We start from the raw sequence: 22,285 nt of genomic DNA, 5'->3' as shown, positions 1-22,285 counted from the left end.
TGGTATCAAAACTAGTTCCACAGCCGCCATTCATTGATGGGCTGCACACAAAATGAGAGTTACCAACGTAACTACGGTTCTATGAACCTTGGATGACCGCCAGAGGTGGTGCTTCAAGCACTGGATGATACCGTCACGTGAAGACACAGGTTGAGTGTAATACCAACAAAGTCACGTGTGACACTGAGGAACCGGTAAGTCTATAACTTCCGGTTCCGTCCGAGGCACTGGCTCTTTAGAATCTACTCGCGAAACTGAGGATTCCGAATGACTGACTGCTCTGGCGGTCATCCAGGGTTCATAGAACCGTCATTAAATTCATAACTCTCATTATATTTCACCCTTCCTGACCGCCAGAGGTGGTGCTTCAAGCATTGGATGAATCATACCAACAAAGTCATGAGTGATCATCATCAACCACCTACCTGTTGTGTAGAGCAATGGGAGTGAACCATGCTCAGGGGATGTGGGACAGCAACGTTCATCCTATAAAATCTTGCAAATGTGTTTGGCGACTTCTATGATGCTACAATTTGCCTCTAGGGGCACCCCTTTCATAGCAGCCCATGACGTGGCTATGCTCCGCGTTGAATAGCTCCTCAATCTTTGTGGTGGGGAAATATGCATGGGTGATGGCATCAACAACCCAGTGGGAAAGTCTTTGTCTTTGTTTGGATAAGGCACGCCCCTTTCTGGGACCGTTGTGACAAACAGTTGGTCTGAACAGCGAAAGTTTGCTGTAGCTGTTGTATAGGTACTTTCAAGCTTTCAAGCTTGGTTTCTCATTACCCACTTCAACTGAGGGTGTAAATCATGCCAGTTGAATAGATTGGTTACTATGGGATCCTGATAAAACTTTGGACAGAAAGGCTGTATTCGGCTACAGAGTAACCCCAGACCCGTCTGGGTTCCACCTCAAGCATGACTCACTGACTGATAATGCATGGAACTCACTCACATGCTTAGCAGAGCTAATCGCCAGCAGGAAATCCACCTTTTTTGACACCCATGCCAACCCCACCTGCGACAAGGGCTCAAAGAGGGGAGAGCACAATCCCTCAAGAACTGAGGGCAGATCCCATGATGGAGCCTTAAAGCCCCTTTCAGAAAGAGTGACACCAGCTTATGAGCCCCCATGGTAGCACCTTCCACTCGCATATGCTGGGAGGATATTGCTGCCACATTCACTTTCAGTGTGGAAGGAGAACGCCCCTTCTCCAAGTGCGACTGAAGAAAATTCAGGATTACCGGAACAGAGAAGTGTGTAGGGTTCGCCCTATTTTTCATACCATACACCAGGCTGAGAACAGCCGCCACCTATTCTCATATTGCGTCCTTGTAGAAGGAGCCCTGGCGTTAAGGAGCTTATAGATTACAGAGTCTGAGCACTCACCTAGTAGCGGTTTGGGCCCTGTAGTGGTCAGACCCACAGCTGTAAGTGATTAGGTTTGGGATGCCAGATCAGACTTCTCTGTTGGGACAGGAGGTCTGGCTTGTTGGGTAGACTCCAAGGTGGAGCACAACAAAGCTGACATCGCAGGGGAAACAGAATCCTGCCTGGCCTGCTGGTATCCAGCCCCAGTGGACTGGTGTCCTCTGTCCAGGGAACCACAGGGAGCAAGAGAGATCTACCTTCGCCCTGCCATACAGGCCTCAGATATTGAGTACTCCCTCTGGGTGGAGCATTCATTCCCCCGATTGAGAACTGCTGCTGGATAGGAAGTCCGCAACCTGATTCATCCAACCCGGCAAGTACAACAAGCTGCCTTCACCTCCGCAAGGTGTGTACCAAACAACTTCCACACAGGAATGGTGCAATCCACCCCCCTACACCCAGGGGGGCCAAACTGTACTCACAACTTACCAGTGCGTCCTTGACCATTGCGGGAGTGAGTTACAGCTTACCAGGACAAGCCGCTGTAGCTCCTGGAGGGCAGAGACTCCGCTACTCCAACAGTAATATGTCACGGAGCTACCAACGAGCGGCTACAAGATAAACCATGAGCTTCCTTTTCAGCAAAGCCACCGACGCTCTCAAAACACAACTTGCGTACGCGAGAAGATTCAAGAGACAGTACCTCGAACAGAACCAGATAGTATTACCGGGTCCTCGGGCTCACAAGTGACTTTTTTGGCATTACACTCGACCTGCGTCTTTACAAGATGGTATCCAGTGCTTGAAGCACCACCTCTGGCAGTCAGAAAGGGTGAAATAGAACGTTATTAGGACTAGTTCAGGTTGCTTTATCATATGATACCAGCCTGACCTGCTTGGACGATTATTCTCACTGATGTTTACTAAAAGTAGTCTTTCTACTGTCCAGGTGAAGATTTTCTAAACATGACTCAGCTCAACGTTGGCACAGCGTCAGACGTGTCTTTGAAGATCACAGAGACCGACCTAACCAGTCTGATGGCGACCATCATGGCGCCGTCTGGACATGAGGAAGCATGTCTTCTGAAGAGGCTACCCAACAGGCACATTGGTTAGTGAGGAAGTTAGTGAGGAAATGCCTTTTAGTGTCACTGCCTCAATGAACCTCCTGCCTGATATAAAAGCCACAGAGCATTCAATAACTCCATCCTATTTGTTTTATAGATTGTCATAACAACCTAGGAGGTAATATTTTCACAGGTGTTTATTTGTTTCTTTGACCATGAGCAGAATTACGTCAAAAGTACTTTACAAATTTTGACAAAATTTTAGCCAATGATAGACCAAGGTTCCATTAAATTTTGGAGGGGATCCATATTAATATACTGAATCTGGATTAGTTTAAAAAGAAAAAAATCGAAAAATCCTGATAATTTATCATTTGTGAAATTTAAAAGATTCATATACTGGTTCGTAATAGATTGATCTTCATGAAATTTGACTCAGTTATGTTGCTTGGTTCCTGAGTTACCCCAGGACCTACTGTAATCAATATTAATGGTGATAGAAATTTCTTCCAAGCTTTTAAAGTGTGAATGGTGCTGGTACCATGATCAGGATCACTGATCAAGATAATATAATAATGATATTTGGCAGAGTGCTCTTTTTATATACTACGTCAGAAGTTTAGAAGCCATGGGTCAGGACCTCGACCCCAGTAAACCCATAAGCCTTGTGGATTAAAGATGGTTGCTCAGGAAATGATTGAACTGGATTGAGGATACACCAGGGAATGAAAAGGTGTTTGAAAGAAAAGAAGGTCAAAGGCCATGCATTGATAAAAAAAATAAAATAAAATCACCTGGGATTGAGTGAAGCACAGGAACTGGATGCACATCATAGCTTTTTATTGCAAATCATTACTAACACAAAATGGAAAATCAAGCAAAAAAATTACAACAGTGAAGCAAACATCGTAGGTTGAACCCACCAACCCCCTCAACCTGTAATTTAAAGGTGACTTTCCAGACATTGACCACTTGTAACTTCACCCAGTGCTGCTGACAAAAAGTTATAAGAAATGGTGAACACTGACCTGACCCACACTCTGGAGCAACTGTAAGGGACATTGGAAGGGAAGTTGGTGAGGGAACATTATCTACCACTATGGGATGGAATGTTTCAGAGTTCAAAAGGTGAAAGATGTAAATAGGCTGTAACTTCACTGGTTTCCTGGAGATAATTGGAAAATAAGCTTCAAGAGAGGTGACGACCAAGGAAATGTTAGGAAAAAAAGCCACTAAAGCAGAAAAGAAGCACCAATAATCTTCAATCTCTCCATAAAGCAGGGTACCTACGGAAAAACGGAAAGAAGAAAAACACACATATTTCATCTTCCTAACGAGTTGCCTCACCAAAGGTGGTGCTGTAAAAACTACTCAGGAGGGTCTGAAGCAGTTTTTAAAAATAACTTATTCTGACCAAAGAAGTTGGAAACATCTGGTCATTCAATTGGACATTCCACCAAATTATTCCCCCGTAAAATCTTTTTGAATCTGGCCCTCCAACCTGAAAAAGGTGCATGGAGAGCACAGTCCATGGGGCGAGAAATGTATCAGCCCCAGGGCCATATGTGTCCCTTCACATTCAATTCACGGGCAACAGCTCTGGTGGACATTCCTGCAGTCAGCATGCCAATTGCACGTTCCCTCAGACCTTACGACATCTGTGGCATTGTGCTGTGTGATTAAACTGAACATTTTTAGAGTGGCCTTTTATTGTGGCCAGCCTAAGGCACACCTGTGCAATAATCATGCTGTCTAATCAGCACCTTGATATGCCACACCTGTGAGGTGGGATGGATTATCTCTGCAAAGGAAAAGATTTAGACAGATTTGTGAACAATATTTGTAAGAAATATGTCTTTAGTGTATATAGAAAGTGTTTTAGAGTCTTTGAGTTCAGCTCACAAAAAATGAAAGCAAAACCAAAACTGTTGAGTTTATATTTTTGTTCAGTATACTTCACTACAGCAGAAATACCACGTAATCTCCAACACTGCTCTGCGTCTGAATTAATGAGTCACGTTTAAGCTGAAATAAGTTCCTAATAAATTAATTTAAGAAGTAAAAATATTTTGCTTGATTTATTGTTGTAGCTGCTACCTGTTTTTATTTGTTAATGGTAGATCACGAAGCAATACCAGTTCAGAACCACCCTAATAAAGTATGCACCACTTATACAGGTTTATGGTTCAGTTCAAAAGAACACAAAATCAAACCTTTCTCAAATTGTTTGGTTTTGTATCAGTAGATGATGCTTAAATACTCAGTTAGTTATATGAATAGCTTTGCTGTTCTCTGCAGGAATCTCCTTTACGCCAAAGGAAGTAGGCGAACACGTGGTGAGTGTGAAGAAGAGTGGTAAGCATGTGACCAACAGCCCCTTCAAGATTATGGTGGGTCAGTCTGAGATCGGAGATGCAGGACGGGTGAAGGTGTTTGGCCAGGGCCTGGTGGAGGGAAACACCTCAGAAATATTGGAATTCACAGTGGACACCAGGAGTGCAGGTCAGAATCTAAGCCTATTGTGACAGACAAACAGCTTGTCCTCAGTCTGACCTGTCTGTCTGCTGCAGGTTATGGAGGTCTTGGTCTGTCAATTGAGGGTCCAAGCAAAGTGGACATCAACTGTGAAGATGTGGATGACGGCACGTGTAAAGTCACCTACTGTCCCACTGAGCCTGGAAATTACATAATTAACATCAAGTTTGCTGACCAGCATGTCCCAGGTATGAGGTGCAGGGTCAAATGAGAGAACAGGTTGGTATCTGCTGCTACTCATGTTGATTAGTTTATTTTCTATGAAATATTCATTTGGAATTCAGGGAGTCCCTTCACAGTGAAGGTGTTTGGAGAGGGTCGCATGAAGGAGAGCATCACAAGGAAGCGTCAGGCACCGTCTATTGCATCCGTGGGCAGCACTTGTGACCTTAATCTCAAGATACCAGGTAAGCCTGTGGACAAGTGTTGCAAATTAGCACAGTTGCTAACACACTTAATACATCTGGGTTGTAACCAATTTAATTGTGATGTCCATATCAAATAAACAGATCATTTAAAACAATTAAAAAGTCCTGACATCAACTCCTCCATCAATGTTTGCCATCTCCTGCTGCTGACTTCCTTTGTGCCCATTAGGAAACTGGTTTCAGACAATATCTGCTCAGGAGCGTTTGTCTCGGACCTTCACACGCAGCAGCCACACCTACACTCGGACAGAGCGCACTGAGATCAGCAAAACTCAAGGAGGAGAGACCAAGAGGGAGGTACGAGTGGAGGAGAGCACGGAGGTAGGGGGCCACCCCTTCAGGGATGTCTTCGGAGACTTTCTGGGACGGGAGAGTCTTGGAGGCTTCAATGGGATTCCAGCTGGCCGGCCAACATTGCAAGATGGTGTGTATGGTGTTCACTGTAAACTGAGCTAAACATTTTATATCACACAGGCTCCACAAACACCCTGCACAGACACAGGAGAGCAGTCCATCCATCACTGACACAAACTGGACCTTTAGTTGTTTATCATCTATTATTGTAGCAGTCTGCTTGATGTTAGGTATACAAATAAAACCATATAGATTGAGTAGAGAGTGGTGGTTAAGGAAGCGGTCTAGTAATTGGAAGGTCACCAGTTTGAATCTCACCCAGGCCAACACTTTTGGGATGTTGAGCGAGTCAATCCAACTGCTATACATTATTATTATTAGAGAAAGACGAGCAGAAGGAGAGTGACATAATGATGACATTCTCTTGGATAAAAGACTTTGCAGTGCTAACTGTTGTAACTGCTTTAAAAAGCTCTTTCATTTGGTTTCCTGTCATTTCATTAGCAAGCTTCATATTCTATGACGCTTTAAATAGCAGACATTCAGTTACTACACATCAATAATAATTTATAAATCAATCAATCAAAAATTATTTGCTTGAGAAAAGAAAAAGATGTAAAAGGTTGAAATTGTGGTTCAAATGTTTGTTTTGATCTCCACTATAAATTTTCAGAAACGTTTCGGGCATTCTATTGTGGGATGTGGAATTCTGTAGACGCCTGCATAAAAGTGTTTTTTTTCTTCATTCTTACCATGATGTTTTGTGTTTCTTCACCACACAAGGAGGACGAAGTTTGGATTGACACAATTTTGTCCTAGTTTGTTCTTGGTATTGCCCCATGATATAACCTCACTCGCCAGATGTTCAATTTCGGCCGGATTTTAATCTGTCCATGTAAGCCTCAAAATCAACATCCGTCATTATTTTGCCATAAATTTCAGTCCATGAAAATAATGCGTTAGGAAGTCACTTTGGCAGTTTTGGGGGCATACCCAAGAATTCATTTACGGTAAGAATGAAGTAAAAACACTTTTATGCACCCGTCTACGGGACTCTACATTCCATAATGCAATGCACGAAACTTTCCCAACAATGTCATTAAACAGAGTTTTTACAGTGGAGATCAAAACAAACTTTTGAATGGCAATTTCAACCTGTTATATTTTTTTCAAGCAAATAATCTTTGATTTATTAATCTATGAAGCCTAGACTATGTCTTTATCTGATAAAAAATATATAATCTCCAACAGCTTTAAGAAAACACTACAAAGATGTGACCAACTGACCAAAGGCCACCTCATTTTATCTTAACTTTTCAAAATTCAATTAAAAGTTGGATTAAATAATTTGGACAAAATCTCAGAGCTGAATGTAACTCACTCAGTACCAGAGATGGTTCAAAAACTCTCCTTTAGAGATGTTGATATGTGTTGAAATGGATTCATGAGAAAAAAAACATTTGCGCTCTCCCACAGGGAAGACAGGTAACCAGGAAATGACAGCTCATGTGACAAGTCCCACTGGAAAAACAGCAGAAGCAGAGATCATTACTGGAGAGGACAGTACGTACAGTGTCCGCTTCGTCCCTCAGGAAATCGGCCCCCATGCTGTAAATGTTAAGTACGGAGGCCAGCATGTTCCTGGGAGCCCTTTCCAGTTCACAGTGGGACCACTGGGTGAAGGGGGGGCGCACAAGGTCCGGGCTGGGGGAACTGGACTGGACCAAGGCGTGGCCGGGATCCCTGGTGGGTTATCATAAAACTTCTGGCTTTCACCTGACAAGTTTTTGTTGAATATTATAACCCTGTACTTGATTTATGTTATCTTTTCATTGCTTTTTTTCAATTTTCCTTAGATCAATGTTGTAAATTACTTCTCTGATATGGTTTCTGAGGTTTTCAATGCTCTTCTGTTGCTCAGTTTTCAGGCTCAACCTCTTTCTGTTTTGTTTTGGGGTTTTTCAGCCGAGTTCAGTATCTGGACTCGAGAGGCCGGGGCTGGAGGTCTTTCAATCGCGGTGGAGGGACCTAGTAAGGCAGAGATCACTTTTGAGGATCGTAAAGATGGATCGTGTGGAGTCACTTATGTGGTGCAAGAACCTGGTGAGGTTTTAACATTTATTTCCTTTATCTTTTTCTTCTTTCAATATTGAACTAATATTGTTGCTGTTGTCCTGCAGAACAGTTTTACTGACAGCTGTTCCTGAGCTCTGCTTTGACAGCATTTCATAAGTGTGTTCTCAAGGTTTCACAGCAGCTCCTGAATGTTTCATTTCAGGTGAATACGAAGTTTCCATTAAGTTTAATGATGAGCACATACCGGACTCTCCCTTCATCGTTCCCATCACAAATCAGTGTACAGACGCTCATCGCCTGACCATCACCAGCCTGCAGGTCAGAGGAGCCTCTACCAAGTTTAACATTTAACCTAGACAAAGTCTGTTATGCAGACCTTTACCTAAGTTTATAAGATAGATCTTTACTATGTTAAACAGAGACACTAGAGGACTTTTGTTACACATCCCAAACAGGCCGAGACTGAGGTGTAGAAGAATAGAGTTTGAGCTCATTCACTAACTCCTGGCTCTGTCATCTGGTCCAACAGGATCAGAGTCTGAAGGTGGGTCAGGAGGCCTCATTTGCTGTGCAACTAAATGGCGCCCGAGGGCAGATTGATGCTAAGATCCACCGGCCATCAGGAGCCACCGAGGAATGTGTAGTCTCTGAGCTCGACACTGGTAAGACAGCATGCCAGGTCTGTTGGGTCTGTGGAGTCCCCCAGGGGTCTTGTTTGGGCCCATTTGGCGTTATGAAAAAAATCACAGGCATTTAAATCAGCTGATAGGACTTTAGTTAATTCAGAGTTGTAATGTTCTGGGTTAAAGTGGGTCTCTATAACTCATGTGTAGGGGAATCATTGATCCAAAAAAGAATGAAATAAATTTAACTGTCATCCAGAGAGCCTGAAAATATCTATTGGCAAAAACATTCAGGGAAATATTTAAATGTGAGACTGGAACGCTTAGAGCTGTTATTCCTGCTCAACATAATAATGAACCTACTAATGGCAATGAGACAGAGTTAATGATAGGAATACGGTAATTAGTTTTTTGTTAAATATAGGGACAGTTCTGGTACAAAGTGCAGACAAAAGAGTTGGTCTGGTTTGAGCATTGACTGGAGCTGGAGTCCCTGTGCCTTTACAGATAAGTACGCCATCAGCTTCATCCCGAAAGAGAATGGGATTCATTCCATTGGTGTCTGTTTCAACGGTAGCCACATCCCTGGCAGCCCCTTTAAGATTCAAATTGGAGAACCAGGTCAGGTTGGAGATCCAGGACTGGTTTCTGCTTTTGGGTTGGGCCTGGAAGGAGGAACCACAGGTACAATGGTCACATGATCAGTTGCTGGAGGAACAAATGAAACCTTCATGAATGTTTCCTGTTTCCTACTCTTGCCCAGGGGTGGCCTCAGAATTCATCGTCAACACGTGTGATGCTGGTCCTGGCGCTCTATCTGTGACCATTGATGGACCATCCAAGGTAAAGATGGATTGTCAGGAGTGTACTGAGGGCTACAAGGTCTCCTACACCCCCACGGCTCCTGGGAACTACTTGATCTCCGTCAAATATGGTGCTTCGCAGCACATCATGGGGAGCCCTTTCAAGGCAAAAGTGTCTGGTGAGAATGAGAATCCACAACATCAATAGTGACTCCTTCTGGTGTATAGACGTATTTCAATGTGGACAAACATGAGACGTGACTGATGTGCGCGCGCATATTAGGTGCAGAAACCATGTGCGTCCAATGTCAAATATCAGTTATTTATATTCACTATCAGTTGTTTACATATGTGATGCTTGAAAAATGGCAATGAATGCACTGCTGTCAAGGCTCAAGGTAGTTCAATGCATGTAGACAGCTTGTCACCTGAGGAAGCGGCTGCTTATTTATGGAAACTCTCTTTAAAGGGGACATATCATGGTTTTAAATCCTTCCTTTTTACATATAAATCATACAGTCGTGGTCTATATAAAGTGGAACTGCACTGCTTGGGTCTGAATTCCTCATTATTATAGCTCCACAGGCCCCTTTTCTACCCCTTTTCTGATGTGCTTCTAAGAGCAACTCGTTTTGGTGTGGTCTCTTTAAATGCAAATGAGACACTTCATACCCCGCCCCCTCTCCAGGTTCAACTCCACCCTGCTCGGCCATTTTTGTAGTTTGATAGAAGAGATATAGCTGTGTAGCGGCGCAGAAAAAGTTTATTCACACGTAATTTACAAGAAGGATTTCCCGAAAGACTTTATCTGATTGAGGGTTCAATTCCTTCTATCTTTGGAGACGACAAACAGAGCACTTCGGTAAGCTGTAAATAACACTAAAAAGTGTGATAAGACGTCCCTGTCATTGTTTTGTTAGCATTAGCAGTTGCACCGTCTTCATATGTTAGCGCTGTGTGCTCGTTTTAGATCCCTGATGATATGGCCTACGTGATTTAATTTAAGTCTAAAGTTTTCATTAGTCATTTCATTTTGCCGTTTTTGTCTTTGAAAAGACTATTAAAATGCATTTCGTGACGCTAGCTTGGCGCTAGCGTTAGCTCGGTGCTTGTGTTAGCTCACTTGTTAGGGTTCTGCAGGTTCATCATCTTCATTTTCATCTCGCTCCGCCGGGTCCGACTCTGGCTCAAACATGTAAGACTGGATGGACAAGTCTTCTGTTGTTGACATTTTGTAAATAATGTGTGAATAAAAAGTTTCTGCGCCGCTAGACAATCGTATCTCTTCTATCAAACTACAAAAATGGCCGAACAGGGTGGAGTTGAACCGAGCGTCACCTCTGCAACCTGGAGAGGGGGCGGGGTATGAAGTGTCTCATTTGCATTTAAAAAGACCGCACCAAAACGAGTTGCTCTCAGAAGCACATCAGAAAAGGGGCCTGTGGAGCTATAATAATGAGGAATTCAGACCCAAGCATTGCAGTTCCGCTTTATATAGACCACAACTGTATGATTTATATGTAAAAAGGAAGGATTTAAAAGCATGATATGTCTCCTTTAAAGGTCAGAATTTTAGAGGTGTTTCTGTACTTACCGAGCATCAGCCATCATTGCAGCGTGTGCCTGCACTCTGTTTCTAACACTGCTGTGTCAGGATGAATAAATCATGTGTTGAGCCAGGCAACCGTGCAAATGAATTTGTCCAGTGCACACAGTAGCTGTAATGGCTCACTAAAGGAACACATCTACAGCACTGCAGAATTGTGTAAATATTATGTGAATTTATAAGTCTGGTTTGCGATTACCGGTACATTAGACATATGAGATTAATCTGGCTTCGTTTCACCACCTCTGAGTCACCACACATCTTTCTGCCCATCTTTCAACCCTCGTGTTGTGTGTGTGTGTGTGTGTGTGTGTGTGTGTGTGTGTGTGTGTGTGTGTGTGTGTGTGTGTGTGTGTGTGTGTGTGTGTGTGTGTGTGTGTGTGTGTGTGTGTGTGTGTGTGTGTGTGTGTGTGTGTGTGTGTGTGTGTGTGTGTGTGTGTGTGTGTGTGTGTGTGCAAGGGTTATAAATGAGGCCTCAGTGTGTTTGAGTTTCCCTTTCAGTAAAACAAAGAGAGAGTGTTTTCACTCGGGTTAAACACCAAGCCAAGACAGACTCTACCAAATTTGGGGATATTTAATTCACATTAAATGAAAACACTGCTCTTGCTTAAACTACTAATCCACAACAGACTCTGCCAAAGCCAGCATTCTCTAAAATATCCTTCTGTCTAAACTTTACATTTACATTCTGTCGGATTAGCTTCATTCTTTTTGCTTTAGATTACGTTAAAACTCTGTGCTTTAATCATTTCATAGTATACTTGAATTACCTCTCTACTTCAGGTTTATTTCCGTGAAATATCGAGTCAGAGGATTCTGATGTTTCTGTTTTAAATCCTACTTCCCATGTGCAAGAAATCACCAAATTGTATTTAGGAGGTCTGTAAACGACTGCACATAGGATAGGAAGGAGGCGAGACAACTCAAAGACTGAGTTCAAAGCTTGCATATGACAAAAAGAGCGTTAACTGCTTGCACTTATACATTTGCTTATAAACAGTCGCAATTTCCTCCTCCACGCCCTGATTACCTTGAGGGATTGAAGAATGAACAAGCGGACTATAAAAGTTCAGAGAACACACTTGACTCACCAACATTTATCCAGGTTTCAGTCACACAGAAAATCCAATCCATGGGACGTGAAGAAGTCCTTGACAATAAAGGTTTTATTCCCAGGCGATGGAGCATTCACCACAGCTATTGTTCGGATCTTTGATTCAAGCCTTCCGAAAAGGCTTGCCAGGCAGCACACAATGTTAGGACTTGTGTTTGCATCTAACAGTCAGTGCAGGGAGCAAAAATGTTTGCTAAGCTAGATGCACGAAAAGGGTTTTGGCAGTGTGACTTAGCCCCAGAGTCCAGACCACTAGCGACGTTCATCACACACAGAGGATGCTACCACTTCAGAAAAGTTCCCTTTGGATTATCGAGTATACCAGAAGCCTACCAGAAACCTATGGACTCTATGTTATGTGGCATGCCTGGTACTGTTTCCTACATGGATGATGTGGTGGTATTCAGAGAAAACGAGGAGCAACTGGAACAGAGACCGAGACAAGTCTTCCAGAGATTCAATTCAACAGAGACAAGTGTATCTTTGGACTACAACAAATGGAGATACTGGGACATGTAATCACTGCTGAAGGAATCAAACCAGATCCAGGAAAGGTTGAGGCCGTCTACAAAGCACCCAGACCTGAGAACGTCCAGCTACTATGCTCATTCTTGGGCACCTGTGAATTTTTTATGAAATTCATACCAAACTACGTGAACTTGTCAGAACCACTATGGAAGATGACTTGAAAAGAGTGGACAAGTGAAACAGAGAGATCATTTCAAGAAATGAAAGCATTGGTGATTGAGCAAGGCCTGGTCTACTTTAAACTAGGTGCACCCACAGTAGTCATTAGTGATGCAAGCCCAGTAGGACTAGGTGCAGTTTTTCTATAGACCCTACTTGTGGGGAGGGACGTTTACTCACACATCCTTCATTTACATGTTCAACCCAGAGAAGGCAACACTGTCACCACCATGAATACAGATACTTGGCATGAGACTGCAAACATATGAATACAAGATAGAACACATTGTCGGAAAGTCCAACTTAGCGGACTCATATTCACGACTTCCTTTACCGGAGACAGAGAATAACGAGTATGTGGAAACATATGTAAACAGAGTTTTGTCAGTGACGATGCATGAGGTACAGGCCATGAGCCTTGAGGACATTAAACAGAAAATAACAGAGGATGACACACTGAAGCAACTAAAGACAATCGTGGAGACAGGAAAATGGCCAAATACGATTCCGGAGGAATTGGAGCCTTATGACGGATGTGCAGGAGAGTTATTCACCTGTGGTGGACTTGTGCTGAGAGGACACAGGATTGTACACTGAGGATTGGACACAAGACTCACCAAGGAGTGATCCGTACAAAGCAATATCTCAGGAGCAAATTCATCTTGCCCAAAATGGATAGATGTGGAGAGATTGATCAGAAACTGCTCCGCCTGTGTGCTCAACCAGCCACTACACGAAGATCAATTCCTTCAACCACTAGAACTACCACCGAGACCATGGACTAAGATAGGCATTGATCTGGTCGGTCCTATCCAAAACCAGTACATACTAACTGTGATAGACTACTATACAGTACTTCATTTCCAGAGGCTGAAGTTATTTCAGATATTTCGTCAGCCACTATAGTTACAGATCTAAGATATTTGCCAGATTTGGCTATCTCGTGGAGGCTGTTAAGGATAATGGTAGGCAGTTTGTGGGATGACTTGAAAGTAGAGGATGGATGGATCAAAAGGGATCAGGAATGTCAAACATCTTCACCACACACCTGTGGTAATGGACTTTGATGTTTCTGAGCTTTCATCAGGCTGCAACGGTCAAGTCAGCAATGACAGGAAATGTGCCGATTGCTAAGACTGCTCCAACTGTACCTGACCCACCTGTGTCTGAGGTAATCACTACCACCAGATACAGAGACTTGAAAAATAATAATAACAAGAGAGATTCCTTTGTTTATGTAAAATGGAAATGATAATGTTTAGATTTGTTGACAAGTTTTGTGGCATTTTCATTAGGATTTATTAGGAAGGAAGCTTTTATGTTACAGACAGCTTTTGTTCTAAAAAAAAAAAAAAAAAGAGGAAAATTTAGTATAGTTGATACTGAGATATCGCGAGAGTACCGAGAGCACAGTGAGAGGAAAAGAAATGAATATGGCTGCTGAACAGAAGTGTTATAAAGACAACATAAAAGGATTGTTCATTTAAACAACAAACAGGTGTGTTAATTGTGAGGCAGTGCTGAATAAAGACTTTGAACTGCAGTGGCATTCTCTTGTGTTTCTGATCAAACACTTTGCAGTAATATTCAGGCCCCCTGTAAATTCAGACGACTTACTCATCGTATTGTGCCTGTTGTCTTTCATTAGGTCCTCATCTATCCAGTGGTCACAGTCTACACGAAACGTCCTCAGTTCTTGTGGAAACTGTCACCAAGTCGTCCTCATCAGTGGGAGGAGCCTTCTCGTCTCTGCCCAAGTTCTCCTCAGATACCAGTAAAGTAGTGTCCCATGGGGCTGGACTGTACAAGGCCTTTATCGGACAGAAGAACACCTTCACGGTGGACTGCAGTAATGCCGGTGGGGACGGTGTCTACTCAAAGTACTATTTGTCAGATTGAAGAAAGTACAAGGTTTCTGTGATTGTCCCACCTCTGTCTCCTACAGGCACCAACATGCTGATGGTTGGCATACATGGGCCAAAGGCGCCATGCGAGGAGGTTTTTGTTAAACACATGGGCAACAGGATTTACAACGTCACCTACACCGTTAAAGAACAGGGAGAGTACATCCTCATCGTCAGGTGGGGTGACAACAACATCCCTGGAAGTCCTTTTAAAGTCAACGTCCAATAAAGCTCAGCTGTGGTTTCTCCACTTTAAGTCTTCGGATTATCCACTGAAACTGCTCACTGCCTCAACACTGCCAACGTTTACGAGATTTCCACACATTCATTTTGCTATTGTTATGAGGTTAGATTCCGCAATTGTTCCCTGGTTACCCAGGTTTAAAGTGAAGATGATCTTGACGTAGGTCTAAAGACGTTTGGTTTGATATCCAGCAGACGAAAGCACATGAATCTTGTTCAGTCTCATCAGCACAATCATTGTCAGCTCATTTTTCTTAGTGTATCATAAACTTTCTTCTTTCTCTTTACATCCAGATGATTAAAAAATTGTGTCCTCACTGGATGCACTATTATCCACATTCAACAAGAAAATATACTGAACTGCAGAAATGTACCTAAGTCCCCTCCCAGTCTGGCAACATCAAAAGGCTTCTTGATTAAACCAGTGGCTTAACATTTGAAACCAATTTTAATGTTGAAAAAAAGTTGACATTAATAACCAAATTGTTGCCATGTCTATGTTAGAAGTGTGCGTTTGCTCACTATGACCACTTTGGTGCAGATTCACAAGTTTGACAACCCCTGATTTAAAAAAGCAAACACTGTGTTGGACAAAAGTAAAGTATTAAATGATTTTTCTTTGTGTGATATCCGTGTGAATTACTATGTTGATTTCTTGAGTGGTTGAATTTACGAGATGCGCTGGGTTTCTGTTAAAGAAACTCAGTTGGTGGCCAATTTGCATCCTCAATGTTCAGGAAGTTTATTTCTGTGGATGAGGCAAGCTCCAGGTTTAATTTGCAAGCTGAGTTGGCCCACGAGCCATAGTTTGGACACCCTTGCCTAAAAAAGAAATTTGGCAACTTCGAGTGTTTGCTAAAAAAAAAAAGTTATTAATTTAAAGTTTACATTAATCTTCATCATTTATAAATAGTTTACTACATTTTTAACAATAGACCCGTGATAAGTTGTGTTAATCACAGAAACAGGATCTCAGCTGGTGATTTTAGCAGGGGAGGACATTTCAATAACAAAAAAAAAACACTAACAATGAAATTATAATTTCGGACTACTACATTTTCAAACACAATGAAACTAGCAAAAAATCCTACCTTAACAGAAATCTGGCAACAGACCTTGGTATTTCATCAAACCCAGCTTAGGGTTATGTTTAATATGGAAGTTTGGCTCAGTTAAACCAGTATGAAACTGGAACGGCTGTTTCATCAAAGAGAAAACACCTGACTTAAGTTGCCATGTGGTTTGTGGTAGGCCTGGTTCTTTAGAGAGCACTATTATTTAATCAAACTCCGCCCAGCGTGAAGAGCAGCAGTTCAGCCAAGCCAGCTGTCACTGTTAAAGCTGCAGAATGTAGAATCGTGAGACTTGTATAGAAAAAACCACGCTCCCCCTCCCCTCCCTGTTTTGAAACGTATCTTCATTCATCAGTTTCCTCGTTGCACACTGGCAACTTTTTTTCTCAGTAGAGACTAGTGACAAATGTAGGGACTTTATCGCGTGTTATTGGAGAGTTTTCGGATGTTTTAGAGACTCTGATATGAATGCACGTACAGTATCTCTCTGTAGTTACTGCCGCGAGCTGCTGTTTTCAGCTCGTCCCCCCACAAGCTCACAGAGATGGCTGTGGTCTCAGCTGCCACTCAGGACAGAGTGACAAACACCAGTCCGCATCCAGACTATAAAATGAATTCACCTTGGATAAGCTTCTCTTAGGTCTACACGTGATGTATCCCGTCTGTTATCCTTCTCCCTCTGAAGCCACTACGTATGTGGGGCAGACCCTGCACAGATCCGTTCTTACCCGAGTATGTTTATGTTTTTAATGTTGCTTCTCCACGTTGATCTTTCTTTTTCCTCTTTTTTGAATAAATTGTAAACACCACAAACAGCATCTGTGCTAATTAGATCTTTTCAATCAACCAAATTCTTATTCCAACATTGTCGGCAAAAACAACACAAAAGTACTTTAGTTGCTCTCAAATGTAGTGAAACAAAACCATTAGAAATGTATACATCAAGTATTTTTACTTTGTGATGCTGGTCATACCTCTTAAATGTATTTTATTGTGAGTTTTTAGCTTATAGCTGTGACTTTTGTATTTCATAATGATGTCTTGTTGTAGTGTAAATGGGCTTCCATAAAAAAAACAAAAACATTGTTTTCATTGACTGTAAAATAAGAGATAAAGTAAGCGCTGATAAATACGAGGCTGATCAGAAACAAGATCTTTATTACTCAGTGACTTTTCATAACACCTTAAAATTCGAAATGCTTCATTATTTCTGTACATTTTTTAAATGTTGGAAACATGTTGATTTTACATACTAAACATGTAAATATATGTTTCACCATAATAAGCAATGAACTATAGAAAACATTTATATGATTTTGTTTTTAACTGAACCTAATACTGTACACGAAAGCTGAATTCTGGTTTATTTGTTTGAAAATTCAGTCTTGACTTTCGTGTGGAACCTTAGTTCCACTTCTTTGTTCCCACCCGAACACAAAAACATTAGGCACGTGTCAAGCCTCATAACTAGAGGATTTCTGGGTGAACTGGTTAAAGGTTAACTAGTATCGGTAGCTGGTTGGGGGTTAACTCGGCTGTTAGGGCCGTAATGGACCTGGCGCACCGTGCGGTGCTGCGGCGCCTCCGCCTGGAACTGTCCGGGCAGCTCCTGGTCCTGGAGTCCATCGTTCCGCATCTCTTCCAGGAGGGAATCTTGTCCGAGGTCCACGTGCAAGACATCGAGTCCCGAACGTCGGACCAGAACCGAACCCTTTATCTGTTAGACCTGCTGCCGAAACGCGGGCCACGTGCCTTTGACGCCTTCCTCCGGGCTTTGGACGACTTCAGCTGGGTCCGAGAGCGGCTACTGCTGGAGCTGGAGAAGACCGAACCACAACAAGAACCAGGGTCAGGACTGGGGCCCAAACAGGGACCAGGTGAGCACGGACCTGGGGCTGGAGAAGAGAAGTGTCCAGTGGGTTAGTGTGAATCCTGCAGAGGACTAATATATCTACTCTACTAGAAATACTCTTACTAAAAGTTACTTTCACCTCTCATGTTTATTTATGGTAATAAATGTTGCCATGGTTACCTTACATACAGTAAACATCTCATGTAGAAACTTAAAAAGGACGAAACCACGATTTCAACTTATTTTTTCCCACAAAGGCATCTGTATAAAATAAAAAGTTTGTCAAAATGTACAATTCTTTTTAAAATAATAACACCAATGATTTCAATTCAAAATAAAAAAATTAAAAATCACAGGCTCTAAATATAGATACATTTATGAACTCTACTGGCATCAATGCTGTGCTGTTTTGGCACCGTGCCTTACGTTTAATGTGATTGGTCGGCTATGATAATAATAATGTAACCTTTATTGATCACCGTAGTGAAATTCTTCCCTGCATTTTTACCCATTTTCCCTGAGGGGTAGTGGTGGGCTGCCAACTGCTGGCACCCAGGGGACCAGATGGATTGGGATTAAGGGACTTGCTCAACATCCCACAGCATTGGCCCAGGGGACTCAAACCCACGATCCTCAGATTACAAACCTGCTGTCCTTAACCACTAGGCCACCATTCCCCTCTGTTCATCATTTTAAAACTAAAAATAATCATTTACTCAGTAACAGTTGGGTGTACAAATGTAACAAATGACATTACTTCTTTTAAAACGTACTTAAGTACAAGTGAAATGACTGCTTTAGAAATATACTCAAAAAAGTACAAGTACCCATTAAAGGAACTCAATTACAGTAACATAAGTACTTGTAATCCGTTACTTTCACCTCTGGACAGCTGTTCTTCTGGGGCAGTGATACAGATGAAGACTATGTCCCTCAGTAAGGTGGTGAGATGAAGCCTCTGAGGCATCAGATCATTGAGAAGAGGTTCATATGTTGATGTTTCACATACACATGAAACCACCAGGTGCGTGCTCACACCCAGCTGCATCTGCACGACTTCATTATGGACGAGCAACTCTGCCATAACTAAAAAATAAATGAATAAATAAGTACCTACAGATATATGCCATAAATAAATAAATAAACAAACAAATTAATAAATAAATTACTCAATACCAATATAGCACATAAATTGTATTCATTTATTGTTGTAATAATAACAAATGTATTATATTATTTATGCACGCCAAATGTTTTGCCTATTGGTTGATTGATGAGCCCAGCAATGACAAACAGAAGCCAGCACAGGCTGCTCTTCATCCACAACTTAAATGCTTAATTTTATTTTGTATTTCATTTTTTATACTGCAGCATTCTTTAACTTTATTTATTCTTTGAAGCGTTCATATTAATTTATGCAATTGCAATGTCTTAATTTTTGGTAAGGTTAGAACACAGTCACGGCCATAAATAGTACTAATAATTGGCATAATGATTTATTTTGGTTTTCGGCCTTGGTTTACTCATTTGTGGTTATTTTAATTTTCTGTGCAGTATTAATATGGACAGTAGGTTGGAGGCTCTGTCCAGTAATCTTTGAAAGTTAATGTAGAGGTAAATGAATGTGTCCTTGTTTTTTCACATGAACAAATAGTACCAACTACTTTATAATAGCTGGCACTAGATATCAAATATAATATATAAATGCTATAGGACGACACATATTTTTTATTCCTCCATGTGTGGCCCCCCAGGTTAGACGGGCTCTTTAGCATTTGCCTCTACCAGTGGTTCTCAAACTTTTCAGCCCGCGATCCCCAAAATAAAGGTCTCAGAGCGGGGACCCCCACTGTATCTGAAGGTGGTTGAACATAGACATGAACATTGAATAACAGTCACGTGGAGACAGGGCCATCTATAAAGGGGAGAGATTTTTGGGGGCCCATCGATAAAGCCAGTAAAACTATGGTCCATTGTTCTATGAAGAATCTGTGATAACCATATTTATTTATTCATCTGAATAATATCCACTGTTATCCAGGAAGTGTATTACTATTTGTGCCGTAGTATATAGTCATCTTAAAGGTGTATATCCTTGTTTTAATCGGAAGTGAAATGGGTCAAACTTAAACGTGACCAAAAATGGTGGAAAAGGTGGTGAAATGGGATTTTAAAAAACACAGAAAGTGGTTCAAACTTGCAAATTAGAGTGGCCAAAAACAGACAGAAATAGTGGTAAAAAGGGTTCAAACTTGTCACGTTGGCTTAAAAGTGGCAACAAAAAAAAAAAAGGAACAGTTAGTTTAACCTGGGAAATAATGGAATGGAGTTAAATTGTTAAGAATGAGCTTGAAATATGGTGAAAAGAGGTTGGGAAAGTGGTGGAAATGGTCAATAAGTGCCAAAAATGTGCAGAAAAGACATTGAAATTTTATGGAGAAGTGGTAGAAATGGGAGTAATGTATCAAAAATGCATTAAAAGGAGGGAAAATATGTTAAAAAAAAAAAAAAAAAAAAAAAAGGTGATGAAAATAGGTTAAAATATGATAAGTTTAGTGTAGATGCAGGAAAAGTGTAAAAATAAGTGGGCTCAAATTGTTCAAAACATATTCTGTTTCTTAAAGGCATCTGGCAACCACTTCCCAGTGTCTCTCGACCCCAAATGGGGTCCCTACCCCATGGTTGGAAACCTGTTGAGAACTGTGCCACTGGCTGATCCAGCACATACATACATCTAAACTCAGATAATTGGTTACTTTTGCTAAAGCTGTCTTTGTGCTATAATGACACAGAGACAATGAGGTCAATGAGGACTGGAAGCTCTCATATAATATATGGTCTCATAATTGACTTTAAATAAATGTTTAAATAATTTAGAAAACAAAACCAAGTCAATAAATCACTTTTTAAGAAGAGTTTTAATTGCGGTGGTCTTAAAATCTTGTTACTGACGTGTATAATATCAAGTGATCAGCTGTATCACCCACAATAAGAAGACATTTCAGGATTAAAAACAAGGATTTGATTGTGAAATATAAAGCACTGCTGGTCCATGTTACACTGTAAACTGGATCTAGTCCATGTTCTGGTCTGACTCTTGGTTCTTTGTACTTTGTAGACCATCACAGCCTCCCTCCATCCGTCCTTGTCAGGGTCCCCACAGACCGGGAACTGGCCCGGCTGGCTGCCCAGCTGGGTTCTCAGTGGGAGGTGGTCCTGCTGGATCTGGGTCTGTCGGTGGAGGACCTGTTCCGGTGTCGGTCAGACCACGCTCAGAGCTTACATGGGGCGGTGCTGGCCGGCCTGCTTCAGTGGAGACGGGCCCAAGGTCGTAGGGCGACCATCCAGCGACTGATGGAGAGTCTGAGCGCTGCAGACATTCATCATTCTGTCCTGGAGAACATTCTGACTGACCTTTGACCTCTGAGAGGACACAGACCCACTGAACAGAAACTAGAGAAAAGCTTGTGTTGTATATTATAATGCTGTAGCATCACTTTTAGATGTGATCATTCTCAGGACTCTAGTGAAGTTAATGAATTTTTAACGAAACACAGAAGATCTTGGTTTAAATTTAAATGTTTCGATTTGTGACCAAAGAACTTTACAACAATCACATTGTTAATGAAAGAGTCATTTTACTGTTCAAGTCCTTCAAATATTGGACTTATGAGGAAATATTCAGTCATGATGTCAGTCTGCAGGGCTTGCACGTATTCACAGATAAAAACATATATGATTTATACATAGTATTCATACGCAGCCTTAACAATCTTAAGTTTTAAAGTGACCGTCTGCATTTGAGGCTCAAAGGAATTGGTAATTATTAAGTATTTATTGCCATGTAATTAATTATTTTTAGAAAAGTTTTATTTATTTTCTACAAGGTATAACATGCATGTTAAATGAGTTTACACTTTTTCTCACTGTCATAATGAGTTGTGGAAAAGTCCCTCAACGTTTAGCTTTGATTGTTCGTTAATATGCACTACCAGTCAAACCTTAGGACACTCCTCATTTCATTAAAATTGGACGGTGTGTCCTAACTTTTGACCATTTATATCATTGCACACAGAGCATGTTCCATCTCTTCGTTGTCGTACACTGATTGTACACTGAATTTTATGACATTAATCATTACTTACAATCTGCTTACAAGCCAAACATCTGAAACATTACTATAGGTTTTACTTCATAATTCCTGTTTAAAGTCTTTTTCTCTTTTCTCTTTGTGTCATTCAAATGTGAATTTTACATCAGTTGAGGATTAAACTCACAATTTCTGGCTAAAGAGGTGAAGCTCCATCTCACCTCACTGTGTTAATTTTACATGTAATTGACTAAGCCAGTCAGCAGCTGTTAGCGTATATGAAGACTATGAAAACTACACAAATTTCATTCAGACAGCATGGAGATGGTAATGTGTATTTAACAATGATTATTGGCTCCATAAGTGAAAAAACTGATTTAAAAATGACATTTTTGCATTGACTCAAATTGTTAGTCTGAGAGAGAAATTCAAAATGCTGTAAAAAGTTTTGTTTT

At 41.4% G+C, this 22,285-nt stretch overlaps 2 protein-coding genes across 2 annotated transcripts in view; both read left to right on the top strand.

The window, feature by feature from the left end:
* Positions 1–15,442, top strand: part of flncb (filamin C, gamma b (actin binding protein 280)) — a 60,167-nt gene extending 44,725 nt beyond the window's left edge. The window contains exons 35-47 of the mRNA XM_028451584.1: positions 2,325–2,486; positions 4,741–4,944; positions 5,013–5,165; positions 5,262–5,384; positions 5,575–5,829; positions 7,236–7,505; positions 7,725–7,862; positions 8,038–8,153; positions 8,365–8,497; positions 8,966–9,142; positions 9,222–9,440; positions 14,317–14,526; positions 14,614–15,442. Of these exons, the coding sequence (XP_028307385.1) occupies positions 2,325–2,486; positions 4,741–4,944; positions 5,013–5,165; positions 5,262–5,384; positions 5,575–5,829; positions 7,236–7,505; positions 7,725–7,862; positions 8,038–8,153; positions 8,365–8,497; positions 8,966–9,142; positions 9,222–9,440; positions 14,317–14,526; positions 14,614–14,801 (2,348 nt within the window). The 3' untranslated portion in view covers positions 14,802–15,442. The remainder of the gene's footprint in view (positions 1–2,324; positions 2,487–4,740; positions 4,945–5,012; positions 5,166–5,261; positions 5,385–5,574; positions 5,830–7,235; positions 7,506–7,724; positions 7,863–8,037; positions 8,154–8,364; positions 8,498–8,965; positions 9,143–9,221; positions 9,441–14,316; positions 14,527–14,613) is intronic.
* Positions 15,443–17,329: 1,887 nt separating this feature from the next.
* On the top strand, positions 17,330–22,248 carry cradd (CARD and death domain containing adaptor protein). The gene is made up of 2 exons (XM_028451653.1): positions 17,330–17,765; positions 20,859–22,248. Exons 1-2 carry the CDS (start codon positions 17,438–17,440, stop codon positions 21,158–21,160), a joined length of 630 nt encoding a protein of 209 aa, XP_028307454.1. The 5' UTR covers positions 17,330–17,437; the 3' UTR covers positions 21,161–22,248.
* The last annotated feature ends 37 nt before the right edge of the window (positions 22,249–22,285 follow it).

The sequence above is a fragment of the Gouania willdenowi genome, chromosome 6, assembly GCF_900634775.1.
Source record: "Gouania willdenowi chromosome 6, fGouWil2.1, whole genome shotgun sequence".
Taxonomy (NCBI): domain Eukaryota; kingdom Metazoa; phylum Chordata; class Actinopteri; order Blenniiformes; family Gobiesocidae; genus Gouania; species Gouania willdenowi.
Note: the sequence above shows the minus strand (reverse complement) of the source record. Positions and strands in the feature narration are given on the sequence as shown.

Coding starts and splice junctions, on each gene's coding strand:
- cradd (XM_028451653.1), top strand. CDS start 17,438: ATGGACCTGGCGCACCGTGCGGTGCTGCGGCGCCTCCGCCTGGAACTG. Junction 17,766..20,858: donor GGGGCCCAAACAGGGACCAG/GTGAGCACGGAC, acceptor TGTACTTTGTAG/ACCATCACAGCCTCCCTCCA.